Here is a 21,585-nt window from a genome sequence, read left to right on the forward strand (position 1 = left end):
ACTTCTAATCTGTATTCTCCCCTCTGCCCTCTGAATTGGCCATTTGTTATTTTGTTTTCATCCTTATGAAATGCTCCTTTTAAAAATGCTGGCTTCTGTTTATATTTGAGAGGGAAACGAAACCAAATCTGTGAGAAGTCAGGACAGTTCCACCCCAGAAGGGGATATGTCAAGCTAGCCTTGCAAAGGCCTGAACTTGGGGTCTTTCCCTCAAAGAGAAAATGCTTACTTCCCCTTAGCTGTCCTTATCAGAAAGGGTGGCACTTTTCAGATCAAAGGCGGTCGAACTCTGGCTGTAATGATCTGTTGCTTTGATAGAGAGAAATGAAAAGCGAGTGGGTCATGACACATTCTGAACCTGGTGGGCTTCCCCAGATAGCTGCCTTGTGAAGCGTCCTGGGTGGGGGATCCAGGGCAGACATCCGTTTCTGCCCCTGGGATGATAAGGGACCTAAGGAGCTCAGCAATCCAAAAGTGGTTACAAGTCAAACACAGAAGTTTAATAACGACTTGGAGAAATCTGTGGAAAACCAGACATTTAAGTGGGATTTCTGCACTGAATAAAGGAGCAGGAGAACGCAAAGCTGAAGCAGACCAAGGAAAGAATAACAACAAGGCTGTGTGCACAGTTGAGTGGAAATGGGAATGGGGTGAGTCCCTCTTGGAGCCGACCTCTTCTTGCTCCCGACAAGAGTCAGTGAAGGACAGGACAGTGGACCTAAAGTGTCTCTGTCCAGGCTGGGATGGCTGATGGTTTGGAAACAAGGCTGCCCCTCATCAGAACCCACCATGGCACTGGAAACAGGGTAGCCTCTGCTGCCTGGGTTCACTTTCTCCCGATTAGGGGTCTGAAGATGCTCGAGACATCTGGAAGCCTCCTGGGTCTTCTTGCATCAGAAGAATGCCCAGGCAGAGAGCAGTAAGCGTCCAGCTGTACATGTTCCTTTCAGGATGGTGGGCCTCCTCTCTCCCTCATCTGCAGACAAAGCTGAGGGTATGTGGGCTGCTCTTCTCTTGAAGTCATGGTTAAGCGACAGTGCACCTCCCATCACACAGCTCCAAAAAGTGGTGTTTTTCAAAAGGAAAAAAGTCTGGGGAGCTCCCCGAGGCTTTTAAATGAGCCCACAGCTGAGTGGGCTGGTGGTATCTGCCACAACTGAGAACATTCCAGGTTACTTTACAACTCGGTTCGGAGCTGATGGGTCAGGTTGCTGGGTTTAAAGCTGCGGGTCTGGGCTGTTATAGCTGGTGATGCCTGGGCCTACTCTCTCCAATCCCCCAAAGCTACGCACACTTGAGCTTGAAAAGCAGAGTGCAGAGTGGAGATTTCAGAGGTTCTTCAAACCACAGAGAAGAAACCTAAGACCTGGCACAGGAACCTCATTCTTCTGCAAAAGACTTCAGAGGCTGGTAAAAATCAGGCTTAGTCACTGTAGTTCTTATTTAAGCCTCTTCACTCGACACTTACAAAGTCACGCTCTCGCAGTCTTACTCAGGTACTGGAAGCCAGATGATAGCTGGTTATTTTCCAAGTCAGCTCCTCTGGAATAGGGGTCCCTCCCTGCTCCTTATCAACCGCAGGAACTTTGATGCATCATGTAACCCATAACCTCTCATCTTTGCATGGCTCGCTCTGCATGGTAATTGAGATGACGGATGCAGAGCTAACCTTGGCCTGGCCTATGGTGTGCTCAACAAACAGGACCATATCATCATCATTAGGATACAGTCTTGTCTACCAGAGATGAGCAGAATTTTAAGTGTAGAAGACGTTGAACTAGGCCATGGGGGGCAGACAGTCCTTATCAACAAACATTACAAACCCTACGGACATGATAAACCATCGAGAATTTGATCAGCCACTGGAAATGCTTGCAATGGCCCATGGGGCAGAGTCCCTTGATTTGGGAGAGAAAGCTCTTGGAAAGAAAACATGACCCATGCCTATCATCATCTCTGAGTTGTAAACTGTCCTCAAAACTTTTTTTTTCCCTAAACACCTTAGTCAAGAAGTGAAAGCCAACCCAAAACGAACCAAGAAAAGAAATGCAAGAAAGCATCAATGTTGGAAAGAGAGAGAACAGACATAGAAGCCCACCATCCCGTGCCTGCAGAGCCTCTCTGTCCTCAAAGTTGGCCCTGGGCCCCTCAGTACATGGCACTAGGCGGCAGGCTGCCAATACTCCCACCTTGCTGCAAATGGGGGTGCAGGATGATTCTGGTCTGCCACCCACCTCACAGCTGCTTTTAAGAAATCTCCCAGGGCTGGGTCCTCCAAGTTCAACCTCACTGCTCCAGAAGCCAGTCCACTGCTCACCAGCGCAGCGGGCCTGGAACGTCCCACTGGATGGATGGCTGGGAAGGGGGAGCCCCATGAGGTTTCCTAGGAGGTGTTTACATTCTTGGAGGAGAAGGGGGGCACTGTGAAAGGACGTGCCGTATGCCTTTACCATCAACCACCACTGCTGTCAGCAGGCCCTTCTTCTTGCTGCTCAGCCGGTCATGGGTCTGGCACTGCTGGTCCCGGAAGCTGGGCAGGCCCTTGGGGCAGGGAAGGTTCTCACAGACAGCATGCTCCACACTGGCTCCCAGGCAGTGCGTGCCCCCAGGACCAGGCCTAGAAGGAAGGAAAGGTCCGTGTTAACCAGACAGTGCTATGGATACAGCAGGGGTGCTCAGTTTTTTTGTTTGTTTTCCCCCCCTTTTGCCAGGTGGGAAGAGGTCTGGCCAAGTTTCCAAAGTAACCTCCCTCTGCTCTTCCATATTATATCTCAGCAATCCAAGTCCCATGCTGACGGCATGTTTAAGTGAGCCGTCAGAAAAATGCATCCAAGAACTGTAAATCAGGGTCATCTGGAAATAGAATATGGTATCAGTTCAGCAAGATCCACAAACTGGGTCTTTCATCTGAACTTAAAACTTGGCCATTTGTAACACTGAAAACCTCAAGGGGGAATTTTTAGTGAGTGTGGGTTTTTTGTTTTTGTTTTGTTCTTTTTTTTTTTTTTTTTTTTTGGTCTTTTATAAAACAAAGACCTTTACAGGGCTCCTAGGTCTACTCTGGAGATCACTAAATTTCAGAATGAGTAAACTGCTCTCATTTAACTTTGTAATGCGAAGAATCAGAATGGTTCATTAACTAGTTCAATGGCTTAGGGTAGAGACCTGCCAGATCCCGGCTCTGCAACTTTGACCTGGGGACCTGGGCAAGTGCGAGACCACAAGTGGTCAAAGACACATCCTGGGTCCCTGAGGCCCTGTGCTTAGACTGGGGTTCCAAGAAGTTTGAGAAACCCAGCTGTGTTCTCTGGCCAAGCCCATGTGTGTGAGGGGCAGTGAGGAGGAGCAGCAGGACCCTGGTCTGGCTGGCTGAAATGTGGGTCTGCCCAGCTGTTCCATGAAGCGCTAGGGCATCCTCATAGGGCTCTGACCCAAGCAACCTCAATGGTTTCCTTCATTTCCACAGTGCCAAAATCACCATGAAGGAGTATGAGTGTTTTCTCCCTGAAGATTTTATTGAAATTCAGCATTGAGGGGAAAAGAATGCAAATCACAACTGTTTTGCTCATTGGCTTTTCACAAATTACATACACCTGTTGGCAGGGCAATAAGTTTTGACACAATCACCATTTCATCCCAAATATTTCTTTTCCTCCTTTTGCTGTTCATTGTAGTCAGACAATGAGGCCACCCTATGATCACTGCTTCAGGGGAGAGAGATCAAAGCAGAAGTCCTAGGCGTTTGTGTCATCAAACATTTTTCTGCAAAGGCAACTATTTCTGGCTTTGTGAGCCATGCAGTCTCTGTCCCAACTACTCACCTCTGCCACTGTAGTACAAAGACAATGAATAGCCAAAAGGGCATAGCTGTGTGCCAATAAAACTTTATTTATAAAACCAGGCGGTGTACCAGATTTGGTCCACAGGCCATCATTTCCAGGTTCTGGTCTACATAAATGTGTTGGAGAAAATGTCTGAAGCCGGAAGAAAGGTTTTACTCTTCTTACCTCTATGCCCACCTCATGTACACCAGGCAACCTCCCCCCTCACTTGGGCATGGTGGCAGCCTTGAAAGGTTATACACACTGGTGGCCCCAGAGAGGGGCCCTGAGTTCTGATCTCCATCCAAGTCAGGAAACAGCAAAACCTCTCTAAGGCTTATGGGATTTGAGAACAGAGAGACCCTTTGTTCTTTTTCCTTCCCAGAACACCAGGGAGGCAGCTGGATCTTGGAGAAATGATTGCATGGCATGTTTAGGGAGACAGAGTCTCCCAAGAGCCCTGGGCCTGAATGCCAAGTGTGGACAGATGAATGGATTCCTGTGCTGCAAAGCACAGTGTAGCAGAAAGAGAGAAGGGAAAAGCCATGTGGACCAGCAGGAAGGACATCTCTGTAACAGGCTAGTTCCCATGGCTGGGACCAGAGAAGGGACGGGTGAGGCAGCAGATGTTGTATGGTGAGAAGTTACGGGTTGAACTGTGTCCATCCAAAATCATATACTGAAGTCCTAACCCCAGCGCCTCAGAATGTGGCCTTATTTAAAAATAGGACCACTGCAGATGTATTTAATTAAGATGAGATCATACTAGAACAGGGTGAGCTCCTAATCCAATATGACGACTATTCTTATAGAAAGGGGAAATCTGAGATGGAAACAGAGGGGAGAACAACATGCAAAGATGAAGACAGAAATTGGGTGATGTTTCTATATTCTAAGGAATGCCAAATATCACCAGTAAGCCACTAGAAGTCAGGAGAGAGGCACGGAACAGATTCTCCTTCACAGCCTTCTGAAAGAACGAATGCTTTCAAGACCTTGGTCTTGGATGTCTGGTCTCCAGAACTAAAAGAGAATAAATTTGTGTTGTTTATACCACCCAGTTAGTAATAGTTTGTTATGGCAGTCCTTAGAAGACAGATATACTGGATGACACAAGGATCAGAGGCATCCTCACTGAATATAGATGTAGATTCAGGGAGAATGGGGCAAAAATTCCTGATGTTATTAGGAATCCAACCTGACCTAGAATGGAGTTCAAAAATACAAATTAAAACATCAAAAATACAAATTCAAATAAAAATTGGTTTCTAGAAAAATGAGGCAAGCTACGTTTGCCAGGTAGGGTGGAACTGAGATTTGTGCACCTCATGTAACTAACTTCCTGAGCTGTCCCTAAGCTTTATTTTAGCTTCCGTTGTACCTATCTCTAACAATTGCTTTTTCCAGATTTACATCTGACTGACCCTTATAAACCAACTACCTTTATGTCTTGTGGCAGGTGGATGGAGAGATTAGACATAAGAAAGATCCAGCAGAAAGTGGGCCTCGAGGTTAGGGGTAGTCCATGGGATACCTCATGTGTCTCAGGTTTCTTTCCTCCTGGACTCTGTCAACCCTGTTTCATCTCCCTGCCCAACCTTCTCCCATGGGCAAGTCCCCTTTCAGCCCCCATCTAGTGCACCACCCCATCTTCCCCACCTCCCGTACCCCCAACTCTCCGTCCATCCTTGAGGCCACCTCTACCCTAAAAAGCTTCTTTTTACTTCCTACACGGAGCCTCTTTTGACCATGCTTGAGTCTCTGCTATGCTGCTTATCATCAATCTTGTGAAACGGTGAGCTAGATTATGATCTTCCTCCTATCTTTCTGCAGCTTCATGCACAGAACCTTGCACAGACTAGTCTTTAACAAACAGTAGACTGAGGTGAACTAAATTATCAAAATTTATCTTAAAAAGACCAAAAGAGAGAGTGAAGTCAGGGAAGATGGGGGAGTAGGAAGCACTAGGAATCCATCTCTCCACTGAGACAACAACTGTATTGGCAAAAGACTATCTAAGGTAACTATTTTGAAATTCTGGAGTCTATTTGAAAACATACACCCTTCTGGAAAAAGCTTGGCTGGTAAGTTTTGGTTTAATTTAGATGCATTTTAGCCTTTATTGTGAGAGTGTTATCTGTTCCCCACACTCCAGCCCCAAGGCAGGCAGCTGTGCCTGGTGTGTCTTGCTGCAGCCAGACTGGACAATAAGAGCCTGGGGTTCTGTGTTCTGACTATTCAGTGTTGCTTTTGATTTCTGAGATGCAGGGACAGAGGGTGGCCACCATTGTTGCAACTCCTATGAGCTGAAGGGACCTCCAGGGAGTTTCAAAGAGCAATACATTTTTCCCCCCTTTTCCCCCCTCTGGGAGCCAGATATGCAAGGGTTGTCATTCAAAAGCAACTGCACATATGGGAAAATTTAGGAAGCTTGAAAAGATGAAGGCTAGAAAAGGCTTGAGAATATCTTATGCTTTTACTTCAGGTTGATCCCCAGCACAGAGAAACCTTTCAACAGCAAAGAAACAGAAAATCCAAAAAGGGAGAGCTGATTATCAGAGTTACATTATAAGATTTGAATGTCCAGTTTTTCAACAAAAGAATCACAAAGCATACAAAAGAAAAGAAAAGTATGGCCCACTCAAAAGGACAAAATACACCAGCAGAAATATACCTGAGCAAACTCAGATACTGGGTTTATTAGGCAAAGACTTAAAACACTGTCTTAAAAATGCTCAAAGCACTAATGGATGATATAAATAAATACATAAAATGATATATGATAAAAATGAGAGTATCAATAGAGACAGAAATTACAGAAAGGAAAAACAAATTCCAGGATTGAAAAATACAGTAACTGAGATAAAAAAATCACCAGGTGGATTCAGAAACAGATTTAAGCAGCCAAAGAAAGAGCCAGCACATTTGAATATAGGACAATTGAAATTATTAAGTCTGGGGGTGAAAAGAAAAAGAATGAAGAAACATGAATAGAGGGGATCTGTGGTAAACTACTAAGAGGACCACCATACACATTATGGGAGTCTCAGAAGATGAAGAGAGAGGAATAGAGATTACTTGAAGAAATAATGGCTGAAAACTTCCCAGATTAGAAGAAAGACATGAATGTACAAATCCACGAAGCTCAACAAAATTCCAGTAAGATAAACTCACTGATACACTTTTCAATTAAACTGTCAAAAAAATAGAGAACTTGAAAGCAGCAATAGAGAGGTAACACAAAACACCTAAGAGAATCTTAATAAATTATGAGCCTATTTCTCATCAGAAACTCTGAAGGCCAAAAGACAGTAAGGTCGATACATTCAAAGTTCTCAAAAAACAAACAAATGAACAATAACAACAACAACAACAAAAAACCCACAAAAATACAAAAAAACACCAAGCCAAACCAACCAACCAACCAAACAAAAAAAACCCTACCAACTAAGAATTCTATATCCAGCAAAACTGTCATTCAAAAAAAGAAGGGAGAAATTCAGACATTTCCAGGTAAACTGAGGAAGTTTTTATGTATTGTTTTTAATACTAGACACTCTGTATAAGAAACACTAAAGAGAGTCCTTTAGGATTCAAATGAAAGGATGCTAGATAGGAAGGAAGCAGATGAGGAATTAAAGATCTCCAGTCACACAGTTGTGATGTTAAGCTTTGTCAGTAGAAGGTACCAGAGAGACACTAGAGTAAGAACAGACTTTTGTCTCTGGTTGTGGTATTGAATTTCTCTCAACAGACTCCTGTGGGGGCCTGTAATGCATGCCACCTCCCTCTGGGCAGCATTTATCCCAGAAGGCAGCTTCCAAATAAATCAAAGCCTTGGGAAAATCCCCAGCCTGGTTTCAGATGCTGTTTCTCTCCTTGGGTAGCTCTCCCAAACACCCCTCACTGACTTTACAGAGGGTTCCACCAGTGCAGCAGCTCTGCAAACTTCTCCATCACCCAATGGGCCTTGATTTCATCCTCTCCAATAAAGTCTAGGAAATTCATCCCTAGGTGTGTGTTGGGGGGAAAGGGGAGGCATCTTCATCCATATTTGTTCCTTCCTTGGGTGCTCTGCCTCAGACTGGAAAAGTGGCCACTTCCTATGTTTTCTCTTCCACTGCTGTTTTTGTGTTCTCTTTATCTCTTAGCAGCTAGGTCCTATTACTCCAACCACCTGTTTCTAATATTTTTTACATTAAACTTTCCCTGTTCAAAAAAAAAAAGACCTTTTTTTTTTTTCTTTCCAGCTTTCCCTTGGGTCACTATTTGATCCTGATTGGCAGTGCTGCAAGCCCCCCTTCAATCACACGCATGCGCCCTCAGAGCCAATAACTCCTTCCCACTGTCAGCATGCACGGCCACGTGTGCCCAGCATACAGCTCTCTGCCTATGATGCACAGCACTGCATCAGGAGCCTCGCTCTAGGATAGGTGGGCTTTTCTGCATATTGTACCTCAATAAAGACGTTTAAACATAAGGAAAAAAAATAAGGTAGAGAGGCTCTGTGAGAGACTGAAAGTGTGGAGAGAAAAGTGAGCTCCCACTGGGCAGGACCAGCTGTCTCTTGCCTGGGTGGGGCATGGAGAGCTTTGGGCAGATCCCAGTGCAGAGCTGGGAGGCAGCAGAGGTTCACCAAGGTGAGCAGGATCGCAAGGCACTTTTTTTGGGAATGGATGAACACACAGAATCAGGACAGGAGGAAGAGGAATGCTCTGGCTGAGGGACACTTTTTATTTTCTTTGCTCTGTTCTAGTCAGTGAAGATTGATTGTAAGTTGAAAGTCTCGGCAGCAGTTCATATCTGCTCACCATCCAGAGACACAGATGCCTTAGTGAATGGCTGGCAGCTGCGGATGTCAGGAGTAGTGCATGCCTCATACTGCCCCTTCTGGGCAGCAGACATCCTAGTTTTAAGACCTCTTCTGCAAGGTATCCAAGTCACACTGGTGACTTAGACCCAAGTGTAAAAGACTGAGATTTTAAAAATCCATCGGTGGGAACACCAGGTCACTGGTACGTTGAAAGCACACATATGGGGGATTTCCCTTCAGAAGCAATTCCCTTCAAAAAGCAATTATAGGCACAGAACGTCACTCCCTACCCCCAAGCTTCTCCCTGGGTCTTAGGAGCCTGGCTGCTTTCTGAGCCATGCTGCTCCATGACCCCAGTGCATTCCACTTCTATGCTCCACTCACTATCTTTTCCTTCTTGTGCTCTGACAGAGTGGGATTTTCACACAAGACCATCTGAGCCTTTTTTCCTGACCCTACTCTCCAGCCTTCCCTCTAAAACACAAGCCTTCTGATGGGGTACCAGAAGTCAAATGACAGATGAGCCTTCTGCCTTGCAGTCTTTGGGCAGAAACTCCCACCAACAGTGACACAAATTGTGGCAGGAAAGGACGAGCCTAGGAAGCTAGATGAAAAACACGGATGGTCCCCCAAGGCCTTTATGTCAGCTGGCAAGAAATACAAATTCCAAGTGCTGTAAAGACCAGGACTAGAGAAAGAAAAAGGTGGGGTGGGGGAGAGTGGACTGTTTTGCCAGTGTTTTTGAACAGTGAATAAACCAGCTGCAGAAGGCAAGGAAGGAGCCAGGAATATGAAGTGAAGGGGGTAGGGAGAGAGTGGTGGGAGCTTTCCAACCCCGAGATGTACATAGCAGTGAGATTTGGACATCCTTGGGAAATCTCAAGGCAGCGAGCCTGGTGAGTTGAGGAGTGAGCCAGGAGAGGACATTGCTTTGGTCAGAGATTGGCTCTGGGCCTCGATCAGCTGTGCTTTGTAACAATCACCACGTCAGGCCTCTCTGCAAAGGCAGGCTAACAACGGTTGCCTGGAGTTCACAAAACACGGTCTGTATCTTGCATGTCCCCCAGAAACACTGGGGGCTGCTACTAACCCGCCTGCCCAAGACTGGGCCCTTTTCTTTCCATGCACCTGGGCTGCTTCCCTGAAGGTGAGGAACCGTGGAGAACAAGCTCTTTGGTGTTCTCCAGAATGAGGAAAAGAGCAACACTGTTATTGCACAGGACTGAATAGGCTGACCAGGCATAAATATTACAGAAGCAAAGACATAACTGTTTTTCTCACTCAGGATAAACAGGGCTGGGTGACATTTTGGAGTTTGTTCTGGAGAGGACCCTGAGGTCCCCTAACTGTGGGCTATAACCTCCCTGGGGCAGGGCAGGCATAGCAGAAGGGGGCCCTCATATGTAGGGGAACCTGAGCCCTGACTCAGGGCTGTCCACAGCACCGGGGCCTCTGTGAGGTGTGATGGTACAAGAAAGGGTGGCTAGCTAGTGACCTGCCTTCTTGGCCCGATAATTTACAATAACCTTCAAGTTTCAGGGGAAAAAACAGTATCAAGTGGGGTTCTGGGGCACTGGCAAGCAGAGACTGCTTTTTCTCAGCAAGCATGCCTCCAAGTAGTGAGGGAAGCAGCACGTGTCAGAGAAGGCTATTCTGTTAGAAGCATGGAAAGGAGAATGGTGCCCAGCCCCAGGCGGCCTTCATGGAGTTCAAAGCCCCGTGTGGGGGAAGGCAAAGTGAAAACAAGTGAGCAAGGACATAAAGGCAAGTGCTATAAATTGTTGTAACACTTGTAACGTGGGAAAAGGGCACTGAGAGAGAGGGTAAAGCCGGCATCCTGCCTTGTGCAAGGTGGTCGGGAAGGAGGCCTGAGAAGACATTTGCTCAGAGACCCAAGGAGGGGCACAGCAAGCTCGGGAGAGGGAAGGGATACTGAAAAAGGTCCAGAGCTTGGAGTGCTCTGAGGACAGAGAGAAGTTCTGCAGTGGGTTGAAACGGTGGCCCCTTCCCCTCCAAGATAAGCCCACCTAGAACCTTCGAATGTGACCTTAATTGGAAAAGGGGTCTTGGTAGACCGTTTTGAGGACTGAGGATCTCTTAAGTAGGAGAGATGATCATCCTGACTTGGGGTGGGTCTCAAATCCAGGGACAGGTGTCAGGAGAAGAGGAGAGAAGACCATGTGAAGACAGAGGCAAGTCTACAAAGGCAAAGCATGCCAGAGAGTGCCTGAAGCCACCAGAAGTTCAGGGAGAGGCACGGGTGGGATGAATCCTCCTTCAGGTTTGAAAAAGAATCAATCCTGCCAACACCTTGATTTCAGACTTCTGGTTTCTACAATGTAGAGAGGATAAATTGCTGTTTTAAGACACCAAGTTGTGGTAATTTATGATGGCAGCCCCAGGAAATGAATGCAGACACCATGGTTAAGAGTATGGACTTCATTCTAAGTGCAGCAGAGACTGGTGGAAAGGGCTGTAGAAGAAGAGAGAGAACTGGATTTATGCTTAAGTGGATCTCTGGTTCTGTGTGGAGAATGAATCTGGGGGGCAGGGAGTATGCGGGAAGCAGGCAAGCCAGTACAAAAGGTCTGAGAGAACAACGGAGCCTCACCACTGGGCTCTACACCAATGGACCGTGGGCAAGTTACCTAAACTCTCCACAACTCAGTTTCTAGGGCGAAGAAAGAGCTCTCATCCTGTAGGGAAGCATTCACTGAATTACTACATGTAAATGCCGAGAAGGGAACTGGCATAGTGCGTTCACCATTCTTATCACGAGAGGTTGTGGAAGAGGAGGAGAGGGGACAAGGGGACCATTCATGGACTCAGAGGCTTTGGACTGGAGCCATGTGATGGAGGGTGGTGCTATTAATGGAGAGCAGAGATGTGCACTGGGAGGAGAGATCACAGTCTGGGAAGAGTCAGGTTTGAGGCATCCAGGAGAAGACTGAGGGAAGTTGGCAGGACTGTGTCCATTGAGAGTGGGCAAGGACTTTGTTTTTGCTTGTCACTGTAAGTCTAGACCTAGCAGAGATCCTGGCCCAGAGTCAGAGCCCTGTCAAGGTGTACTGAAGGTACCATGTTGGGAAGGCATGACTGAAACGGGGCACAGGAGCCAAGAGACATGAGAACACCATCATTCTCTTTCCCGTCCTTCTACTATTGCCTGGCCCATGGGATGTGGCTGGATGACCGAGATCAGACATAAAGACTTCTCTCCAGGGAGGTGTCAGGGCCCATAGCCATCTGATGTGCTGGCACCCACATACCCCTCAGTGGCCTGTTTGCAGAGGCCTGGCGAATTCTGCCATTCCTCAATGATGAGACATAGGAAGGGGTGCAAAGAGAGATAAAACTCGTGACCACCACTAGGTGGGGTGGGGGGGCATCTGATAAAAGGAATGGAAGATTTTTATAGCAACTTTGGGGTTTCTGGAACAGCTTCTGTCTTGAGGCCAGTGGGCCTGGAGGAATGGAGTAAGGACCCAGCCCATGAAATCCCACAACAGGCCTGGCTGGTGGAGGAGGGCATGTTAGTTTGGCTTTCTGAAGTAGGGGTTCTTTAAGACTGGTGAGGGCAGAAAAGAGCTGTGATGGGAACAACGGGTCCAGCCAAAGTATGGCGGAGGCCCTAGCCAAGGTCATGCCAAGCAGACAGAGTCAGGCCCTTAGGTGTGGCTAATGCGTCTACTCAGCACTGATGACATCTTACATTCTTGTAAGGGTTGTCCTCACCTCAATACAATCCAATGGTCTATCCACTGTCTCGGGGCCACAGGATCCTTCTGGGCATTTAACAGTTCTGCTATGCCCCTCCTATGACATTTCTGGGTGACACGTGATACGGAATGATGTGCTGAAGGAGACTGATCCTCTGCCAGGGTATAAGAGCTCTGGATGCAAACATGAAGCACTGGGACAGCTACAACTCTTGCAAATCATGCCCTGCTCTGAACAAAGCCTTTCCACATAAATCACCCTCCTCTGAGCCTCACATGTGTTGGGAGTTCGGTGACAGGGCACATAGTCTCATCACTCTTATCTGTTCATGTAAGATGGAGAGGGCCATGTCCTCAATTCAGACCATGTCCTTTATAGGCATTCCCATGAATTATCCCAACTTCAGAGAGAGACAACACACGGAATAGCCAGCTACTGTAAGGAGTGGGGACTTGAAGCCTTCTCTGTTTCTGCCTCAAGACCAGCTCTTCCTGTGATACCCTGCCAGCTCCCTCTAATGGCGAAACTGAGAAGGAGCATCCTTGAGGTCACATGACCAACAAACAAGCCAGGCCCAAATCTCAGCATCCTGATTCCAAACCCAGAGCTCTCTTCTTCTTCTCCTTCTTCTTCTTCTTCTTTTTTTTTTTTTTTTTTTTAAAGATTTTATTTATTTGAGAGAGGGAGGAAGAGTAAGAGAGAAAGAGAGAGAGCAAGCACAGGAGCAGGATTGGGGGAAGAGGAAGCCTGACTCAGGGCTTGATCCCAGGACCCCAGGATCACGACCTGAGCCAAAGGCAGATGCTTCACTGACTGAGCCACCCAGGGGCCCACAGAGCTCTCTTCTCAGGACCACAGACGGAACTATTTTAACTTCCTCACAGAGCTAGGAAAAAAACTGAAGCCTCTATTAATTTATCACCATTTAGCTCAACAGGCTTTCTAACCAACTACACATCTGTGATGGTTACTTTTCTGTGTCAACTTGATTGACCTACAGGTTATTTCTGGGTATGTCTGTGAGAGGGTCTCCGGATGAGACTGGCATCTGAATCTACAGATGCAGGGATTTGGACGGCCCTCCCCAAGGGGCATCATCCAATTCCCTGAAGCCCTCAACAGAACAAAAGGCAGAAGGAGGAGAAATTCACATACACCCCTTGCGCCCTCCACCCCCACTAGGACCACCCTCTGCATCTTCTCTTGCCTTCCCACTGGGATTTACACCATCAGCTTCCCAGGTTCTCAGGCCTTCAGACCCGGATGGGATGATGCCCCCAGCTCCCCTGGGTCTCCAGCTTACAGATGGGAGATCAGGGGACCCTATGAGCCAATTTCTCATTGCAAATAATGTATATATATATTGCTTGATTCTGTTTCTCTAGAGAATCTCAGTACATCCTCCATGCTTTTAATTAAGAAGTCATTCCTTAAAGATTAAAAACCCACCTACTATTTTTCAGGTACTCTGCTAAATACTGGAAGGAAAAGCTTTAATAAGACACAGTATGTGATGCCAATTCTTACAGCACTACTGGGGGCACGGAGAGTGCTTCTGACCTTGACTAAACTGTGAGGTCAGTTTGCTTTAATCAGCAGGTTCTCGACCTCGGCTGGCCATTGGGTTCACCTATAGAAATTTAAAACATCCTGTCCCTGGGTCCCAGCTCCACAATTTGTGTGTTGATTGCTCTGGGATAAAGTCTGGGCATCAGAATTTTTAAACAAAAGAGGGGTTTGCTACTTATTCATCAATATGACTTAACTGTGGATATAAAGCATTTCTCTTTACTCATAATTTGTAACTCATTCATTTGCAAAATTAATGTGATCCAGCTGATGGCACACGAGACATAAAGCAGACTGTTGTATGAAATATTAAAAATGGAAATCTCAGAGGAGAAGAGAAAAACCTGTGGGGAAGAAATTACTGTAATGAAGCACAAATCTAGCCCTGAGCTTTCTGGAACAAATGTGCCAAAAACAAGAGGGGTCATCATCAAGGTCAATGAAAGGAAGCCAATGAGGGGGAAAAACCCTTCCCCAAAACCAAAACAAAACAAAAAAATGTTTTCTGTCAAACAGTTCTAAGAGCACAGGTGAAAAATATCTGGATGAACAAGACAGCTGAACCCCCACATGCTTTGTGACTCATTCACAGCCAGGCAGCTCCCAGATCAGCTCACAGCCAATCTGAAGGTCAGCCATTCTTCCCAAAGGTCCACAGCCTTCCCCAGAATGACTCTGACTGAGGATGCCTGCAAAGGGAGATTGTCACCCAGCTGTCTCAGGAAAGCTTTCTACCCAGGCCCACCAGAGGAATAAGGAGCCAGCTCACCACGGGACTGCCTGCATCCATGTTCACAGCTAGAGCTCTGTCAAAGCCAAGACGCCATATGACACATGACAGCCCTGCCCCCCAGGGCCCTTGGAGGGATTTCATTTTTTTTCCCCTTAAGCTCAAATTCTCCTCAGGAGACAGACCATTCTTGGCATCAGGTGGGAAGAGCTGCGATTTGGAAACCCCAATCAGGGCCCCCTGGAGAATGCCTGGTCAAAGGGGACTTACGGGGGGTTGTCACACTTCCTCTGCCGGAAGCGGGCTCCTGTCCCACACGTCCGGCTGCACATGCTCCAAGCACCCCACGGGCTCCAGTCTCCATCCACGTGCTCCGGAATGGGCGTCTTGCTCACACACTCTCCTGCGCGGCACCACTGAAACACAGCAGGGCAGGCCCCGGCCCCCAGGGCCACTCAGCGCCAAGGAATACCACCTGCTCGCTCACCACATCACTGCAATTCCCTCCGCGTGAGAAAACACCACGCCATTCCCAGTGGCTTTTTGTAACTTACACAAAAGCAGGCCCTTTCCGGGGTAGGCATGCTTGTTAACTCTGGAGACCATCCTTCTTACTCGCCCTGACATGTATATACCTGTAGGCTTTGCACTTTGCCCTAACAGGCCATATGGAATGGGCTCCCTTGGAGTTTTCTCAATTCTCAGAGAAAGGATTAATTCACAGGGCTCATGAAGAGACCCGAGCTTAGGCAAACTTCACTTCACGTGAGCTCCTCGTCTCTCTGGAAGGCTGTGCTTCCTGGCTCCGTGGTTTTGCACTCCAAGGTTGGGTTTGGTGCTTAAGAGAGGACACTGACAGCTCCACAGGGGTGAACCCTGGCTCCAAGAATAAGAGAAAGCCACTCCTCTACAATGGAATTGCCCAGCATGCCTGGCACTTCTGGGCCACAAGAGGTGATTTAGTGGTTTCCCATCATGGCATCTGGTTCACTCCTTGCAGTTAGGACTAAAGAAAAATCTGTGGCTGCGGGCCCTGAACACCCCTCCTCTCCAACACCAGTCTCTCCTGTTAATGAACATCAGGCCTGGGGCTCGCTCTCGAGTCTAGCCTAGCTAGACTCAGCTAACACTGTGCTCATTGAACTCATTTTGGGATAGCCTTTTGTGTATGACCAGCGATCCTGTTTTCCCATGTATGATTTGTTGATGTAAAAGGTTTTGTTTTTGTTTTTTAAGGAAATTCACTTGTGTGACAACAAGAGTCAATTTAATAAAAATATTAAGCAATTCTTGTATCTTATCAGAAAAAAAGAAGAGAGGTGATAGAAGTGTCCCTCTTTGCCCAGAGTAGGCTCCATGGCCCTTTCTGGGGCAGCCCAGGGGGAGTGTAGATCACGAATATGGTGTGGAGACTTAATCTTGCCCAATGCCCAGGAGACGGGGGCCAGGGGAGGGCCATGGGAGGTGGGGGTTACCTTGTCTGCCCCACACTCGGTGCCGTCCAGAGGAGGGTCCAGCTTGGTCTTGCAGGACGTATCTCCTTCCACCAGGCACCACAGTCCAGCACACATCAGATGCTGCTGACAAGGGAAGGAACACAACTGCCTAGAACGCCATAAACAGGTCACTCCTGGGGTTGGAAGGTGGGGCCCAATGACTGGTTTGGATTTGGAATTTGAAATATGAAGGGAAGAAGGAGGGTCATGAATTTGGATATAAAAGTGCATCATTCAACTGGTTCATTTTAATTCCACAAAATTCTGTGCATTGACTCCTAGGAGGGACTTGTCGGTTCAGCAATTTCTGCATTAGCTACTGAGGGGGTGTCCAATGCAGGGTGCAGGCTGGGCGCCATTAACACATACCTTTGGTTTAAATGTAGGAAGATGTGAGGCAGATACCCATGGGTCAGACAGAGTGCACGGGAAAAGAATCTCCCTGGCCTCGCTTCCTCAGGGAGGGCCTGCTAGAAGAGGCACCTCTGTTGCTGAGGCTGGAGGGGCCCTTACACAGGCCTAAAAGCCAGAGCCCAAAGGCCAATAAGGGGCTCAAAGACCCCAAGGGGTTAAAGAAGGTTTTCCACTCTCCCTGTGGCCACCCATTTTCTAGTTCAGCTGACTTATGCATAATTTCTTACAGTTATTTCACCTAAGGAATTTCTTAACATGCACAAATATACAATTAAAATAATTCTCCCTCAACAAGGCCAGGCATTTAAAAACAGACTCCCGTTTGTGTTAATAGAAAACCTGCACGTTGACCAAGTGTTCAGGATGGAACCACTTATGAAAAGAACTGGAGCAGACATGGCTAGCATACTCCCTGGCTGCCTCAGTCTCCCTTGTAGGACTCAGAGCATACTCAGTGTCTGTACACACCAGCTGCCGCTTCTCTAGTCTCTCTGCCAGAGGCCATCCTCTGACCTTGGAGTGACCCTGGACCACAGGAATGGGAGCTGGACAGCCCATCTCCCCTGGTGGGACGGCTCCAAGGCAAGCTCCTCACTTCTCTCAGAGGGTCCTGGTGGGATGGCCCCACTGTCCCTGCGGTCGCCTGCCCTTCAGTGCACTTTGGTCTCTCCACCCTCCTCTCCCACGTTCCTGCCCCCTCACAGTGCTTCCTGGGATCACTTCCCAGATAAACTACTTGCACCCAAATCCTCGCCTCATGGTCTGAAAATTAAGAACAGATGTACTGAAGGCTCTTTTAAAGAAGCAGTGTTTCCAGGATGCCAAGCCCAATCATGGGGAAGAGGCCTAGGCTGGAGCAAGGAAGACCTCACCCTCTGGGGCGTGGCCAGGGCACCTGTGGGTGCATTTTGGGCTGGGTGAGGGTCAAGAGTCCTTGCTCAGGACAGTCACAGTGGAGCTTGCAAAGCGTGTGCCTTGCTTCGTGCAGAGGGCTGCCTTTCTAATACTCTCAAACATCTGCACAGAATAGATGTACACCGTGCTGTCTCAAGTCAGAAAGTATTTGGAAGCTGAAGAGACAAAAAGAGAAAAAGGGAAGGAAAGCAGAGCTGGAGGGGCTTTGACAAAGAGCTCAAAAGCCCACAGCACTTCTTCATTTCTCAAGAATGTCAAAGCTGCTCTGGGCCTTTAAAGAAGTTGATGATTCAAGTGGAACGGTGCACATTTGGGGTCAGGAAAGCCCCTGCGTTCCCATTACTGCTCACCTCTCCATGGAATGGTAAAAAGATGAGAACCCCGAGCACACTACCAGCTGGTCCCATAAAGACAGACTGCACCTCATTAAATGTTTGATTCCATGCACCTTGACCCCAGAGCTCTTCAAGAGTATGGTGTCAGTGTGCAGACACGTGTTCATGAGACAGGTAATTTATGGGGGAGGAGTGCTTGGGATTAGGAGACGCACCTGCCCCATCGGGAGGGAGAGGAAGAAGGCAGTGTGAACTGTTAGGCACTTTATAGACAGCACGTTCCCATAAAACCTTTCTAATCATCAGAGAAAAGGAGATGAGGTCCGGCAAAGCTTTCTTACGTAGAACACAAAAAGTACTAACCGTAAAGGGAAAAAATTAATGACTCGTACTATATTAAAATGAAGAACTTCCGTTTATCAAAAGACAACTGTAAGAAAGTGGGAGAGGGCATTTGTAATACATGGGAGAGATAACTGTAATGCATGGAACCAACAAAGGATTTGTATCTAGAATACACGTAAAAAACACAAACCAAAAGCCCCCGTGGACAATTAAAACGGTGCAGCAGAAAAATGGGCAAAAAACTTAGACACTTCACAAATGAAGACATTTAAATGTAAGAAAGGCCAATAAACATATGAACAGGCGCTCAGTTTCATCAGCCATCAGGGAAAGGCTAATTAAAACCACCAGTCCTTACCTCTACACACCCACCAGAATGACTCAACAGCAGAGACAGAGAATACAAAGTGTTGGGAAGGATGTGATGTGATAAGAACGTTCTTAAATTAATGCCGAGCTTCTAACTTGGTCCAACAACTCTAAGAAACTCTTTGACAGTACTTACTAAAGCTGAAGACAAGCACATACTAATATTCAACAGTGCCACTCCTAGGTATGCACTGGGCAGAAACGTGTGTCTATGTTCACCAAAAACATTTTGTCAAGAAGGTTCCTAGCAACAATCTTTGTATTTGTCCCAAAGTTAGAAACTGCCCAAGTGGCCATCAACAGAGGAATATGGTCTATGAGAACAATGGAATACGGCATGATCCCATTTATATGAACTTCAAAAACAAGCAGGAGGGGAAAATGGTGGTGCTGGGAGTCAGAACAGTGGTTACTTTTCTGTTTAGTCTCAAAACAAAGACAAGGGGATTGAGCAGAGAAGGCAACTTTAGAGTGGCAGCCTCTGACCCCAACTCAGCCATCAGCATTGCCCTGTGTGTCCAAGCTAAGCAGCTGCCCTTCTGTGATTCATTTTCAATACTGGAAAAACAGTATGGACAGCATGAATGCTTGTTACTGTGATGCCTTTTAGAGAGCTGGCATTCGTGTTGTGCTTTCCAAATGACAAAGTATTCTGACATGTGTCTGAGGCTCACAACAGCTGTGAGAGGCAGGCAGGGCAGGGCTTTCTCTATTCTTTCCATTTTTCCAAAGAAGAGGTGCATATTTGTAGAGGTCAAGGGCCTGAGCTGGGTCAGCAGTACTGGACTGGGAGTTCATTGATCAAGGTTCATATCTTGGTTCTCAGCCTGTGTAGTGCCTCCACAGATGTGTTCACTCTCTAAAAACTAATCAAGCTCTAAATGAAACATGCGTTTTTATGCAAGCACAGTATACTATTTATAGTAAAACTATTTAGAGAGAGGGAAGATAAGGAGAGAAATGCATGCTTAAACTGGTAAGGGAAGATTCTCTGGACCCAACCTATCACCAGGCAGAAGTAGGAAAATCAGGGCTTCATAAGGAAATAACAAGGAGAGACCCTACATGTAGGAAGCCATTCCTCACAGCAGGAGACAGAGTGTACAGTGGGCAGTCTTGCAACTGCTGGTCTCTTTAGGTCAGAACCCACATTCCTCTCATAAGAAAAATCCCTGTTAGCCTGGAAATAACTCTGACAATCTCCAAAATGAATATCCTATCAATCGCTGGTCCAAGAAACTCAGATGTGAGCAATAGTCAAAAACAACCAGTACAGGGTTTACACAAATTAGTACAAATAAAAAGGGAGAAGAAAGCATGTGAAGAATACTCACCAGATAATATGATCATCATATGGCTAAAAAGAATCTCCAAACCTATATGCATTATTTTTTTTAAAAACCATAGTAATTTTTTTTACTTGCAAACAGCAAATATATAAGAACTCAGGAAAAAGATAGTTATGTCAAAGGAGATAAATTATCAACCATCAGAACTGGGCCAAGGAAGGAAAGAAAGAATACAATCAGATGGCCAATGAGGACAACACTGAAAGCAGCAGAAGAAGAGAGATACCACTGAACACAGAGAGGCACATGGAATTAATGACTGAGAAAAAGTTAATGTAATAAAATGAATAAACAACTGAAACAGATTTGGCAAAAATGACCAACATGGAAGACACGTCAAGGATATGCGACATAAAGCAATTTTGTGGGAGGCAAGGAGGATGAGCTCTATTTTTTCCAATGAGGGGACAGATGTTTGTGGAGGTCAAGGGCCCTAGCTGGGGCTGAAGCACAGGACTCCTAAAGAGAACTGAGGTGAAGGAACAGAAAAGGTATCTGAAAAGAAATTCAAGATCCTATCCTGAAATGAAAGAAGGTCTCAGTTTCAGACTGAAAAGCAAAGCCCCATTCCAGGAAAACAGGGCAAAGAATAATGAGCACGGAGGCATGTCCTGATAAAAGTTACCAGGTTTCAGAGATAGAGCCCAAAATATTTTAGGCAGCCAGACAAAAAGATCAAGTCCCTGACAATGGGAAAAGACAGCAGATTTCCCCACAGCAGCACTCACGGCCAGATGGCAGTGGAGCCACGCTTAGAAGGATACAAGGAAAGAAAGTGTAACCTGAGCAATTTCTAGCAACTAAAGTGTTGCTCAAGTATTTAGGTAACAGAAAATTAATTTTTTAAAGATTTTATCTATTTATTTGAGACAGAGAGAGAGAGAATGAGCATGCACACAAGAACAGGCTAGAAAAGAAGGTGCAGTAGCGTGGGGGAGCATAAGAGACTGTCCATATATATCAGTTTCTTTATCACGTCTAGCAGGGGGAGGAATAAAATATAACACATGTAAAGATATCAGAGCTTTTAAAAGGAAAATATGAATCACTAAGACAAATAATTGAATTAGGGTGTTGAAAGAATGGAGAGAAGGAGATTAAAGGTGGAAATGCATTTATTTTATCATGCCCATGGAATTAGGGTATAGCACAAACACTAAAGAGAGGTTTGCCTATGACACCTTTTGCTTCTAGCAAATATCAGAATAGATAAGTCTGTGGAAGGCAATACTATTCTTCCATTCCAAAAAGAGCTAGGTATTTTGGGGGGGGGGGGGCTAAGTATTTTTTTAATGACATTTTATTAAAGATTTTATTACACCCAATGTGGGGCCCAAACTTACAACCCCAAAACCAAGAGTCTCATGCTCTTAACAACTGAGCCAGCCAGATGCCCCTAAAATGTCATTCTTACTGCTGAGCTGACCAAAGTAAAGGAAATATTCAAGAAAACCAATACAAAACACACACATAGCTATACTTGTATATTTTTACAACATAGTTCAATCTGTAGTCAGCACATACAAGGAGGGCTGGCAATGATCAACATTCCAGTTGGGAGAGTAAGTCTGGAATCTGAAAGAGTGTTTACCAGTTCTAGAAGGATTGGTGGCACCCTAGCTTTTTGAGACAAATATAAAGTCTCTCTGAGGAAAAGCAACCACCATTCAGGCTCTCAAAATTCCCCAGTGATTTTCAATAAAAGCAAA

General features: G+C 46.3%; 1 protein-coding gene across 6 annotated transcripts in view; it reads right to left on the reverse strand.

Moving 5' to 3' along the window:
- Window positions 1-21,585, reverse strand: part of ADAMTS17 (ADAM metallopeptidase with thrombospondin type 1 motif 17) — a 374,867-nt gene that overhangs the window by 159,149 nt on the left and 194,133 nt on the right. For 4 of the 6 annotated variants that reach the window (XR_009399014.1, XM_059371666.1, XM_059371664.1 and 1 more), the window contains 3 exons: window positions 16,129-16,233; window positions 14,924-15,069; window positions 2,451-2,617 (listed from right to left, as the gene is read on the reverse strand). Coding sequence is in view for 5 of the 6 variants with exons in the window: in XM_059371666.1 (XP_059227649.1) it covers window positions 2,451-2,617; window positions 14,924-15,069; window positions 16,129-16,233 (418 nt within the window). In the remaining variant the exon portion in view is untranslated. The remainder of the gene's footprint in view (window positions 1-2,450; window positions 2,618-14,923; window positions 15,070-16,128; window positions 16,234-21,585) is intronic. The other 2 variants (XM_059371667.1, XM_059371665.1) reach the window with 1 other exon arrangement.

Source organism: Mustela nigripes, chromosome 13 (assembly GCF_022355385.1).
Source record: "Mustela nigripes isolate SB6536 chromosome 13, MUSNIG.SB6536, whole genome shotgun sequence".
Lineage (NCBI taxonomy): Eukaryota > Metazoa > Chordata > Mammalia > Carnivora > Mustelidae > Mustela > Mustela nigripes.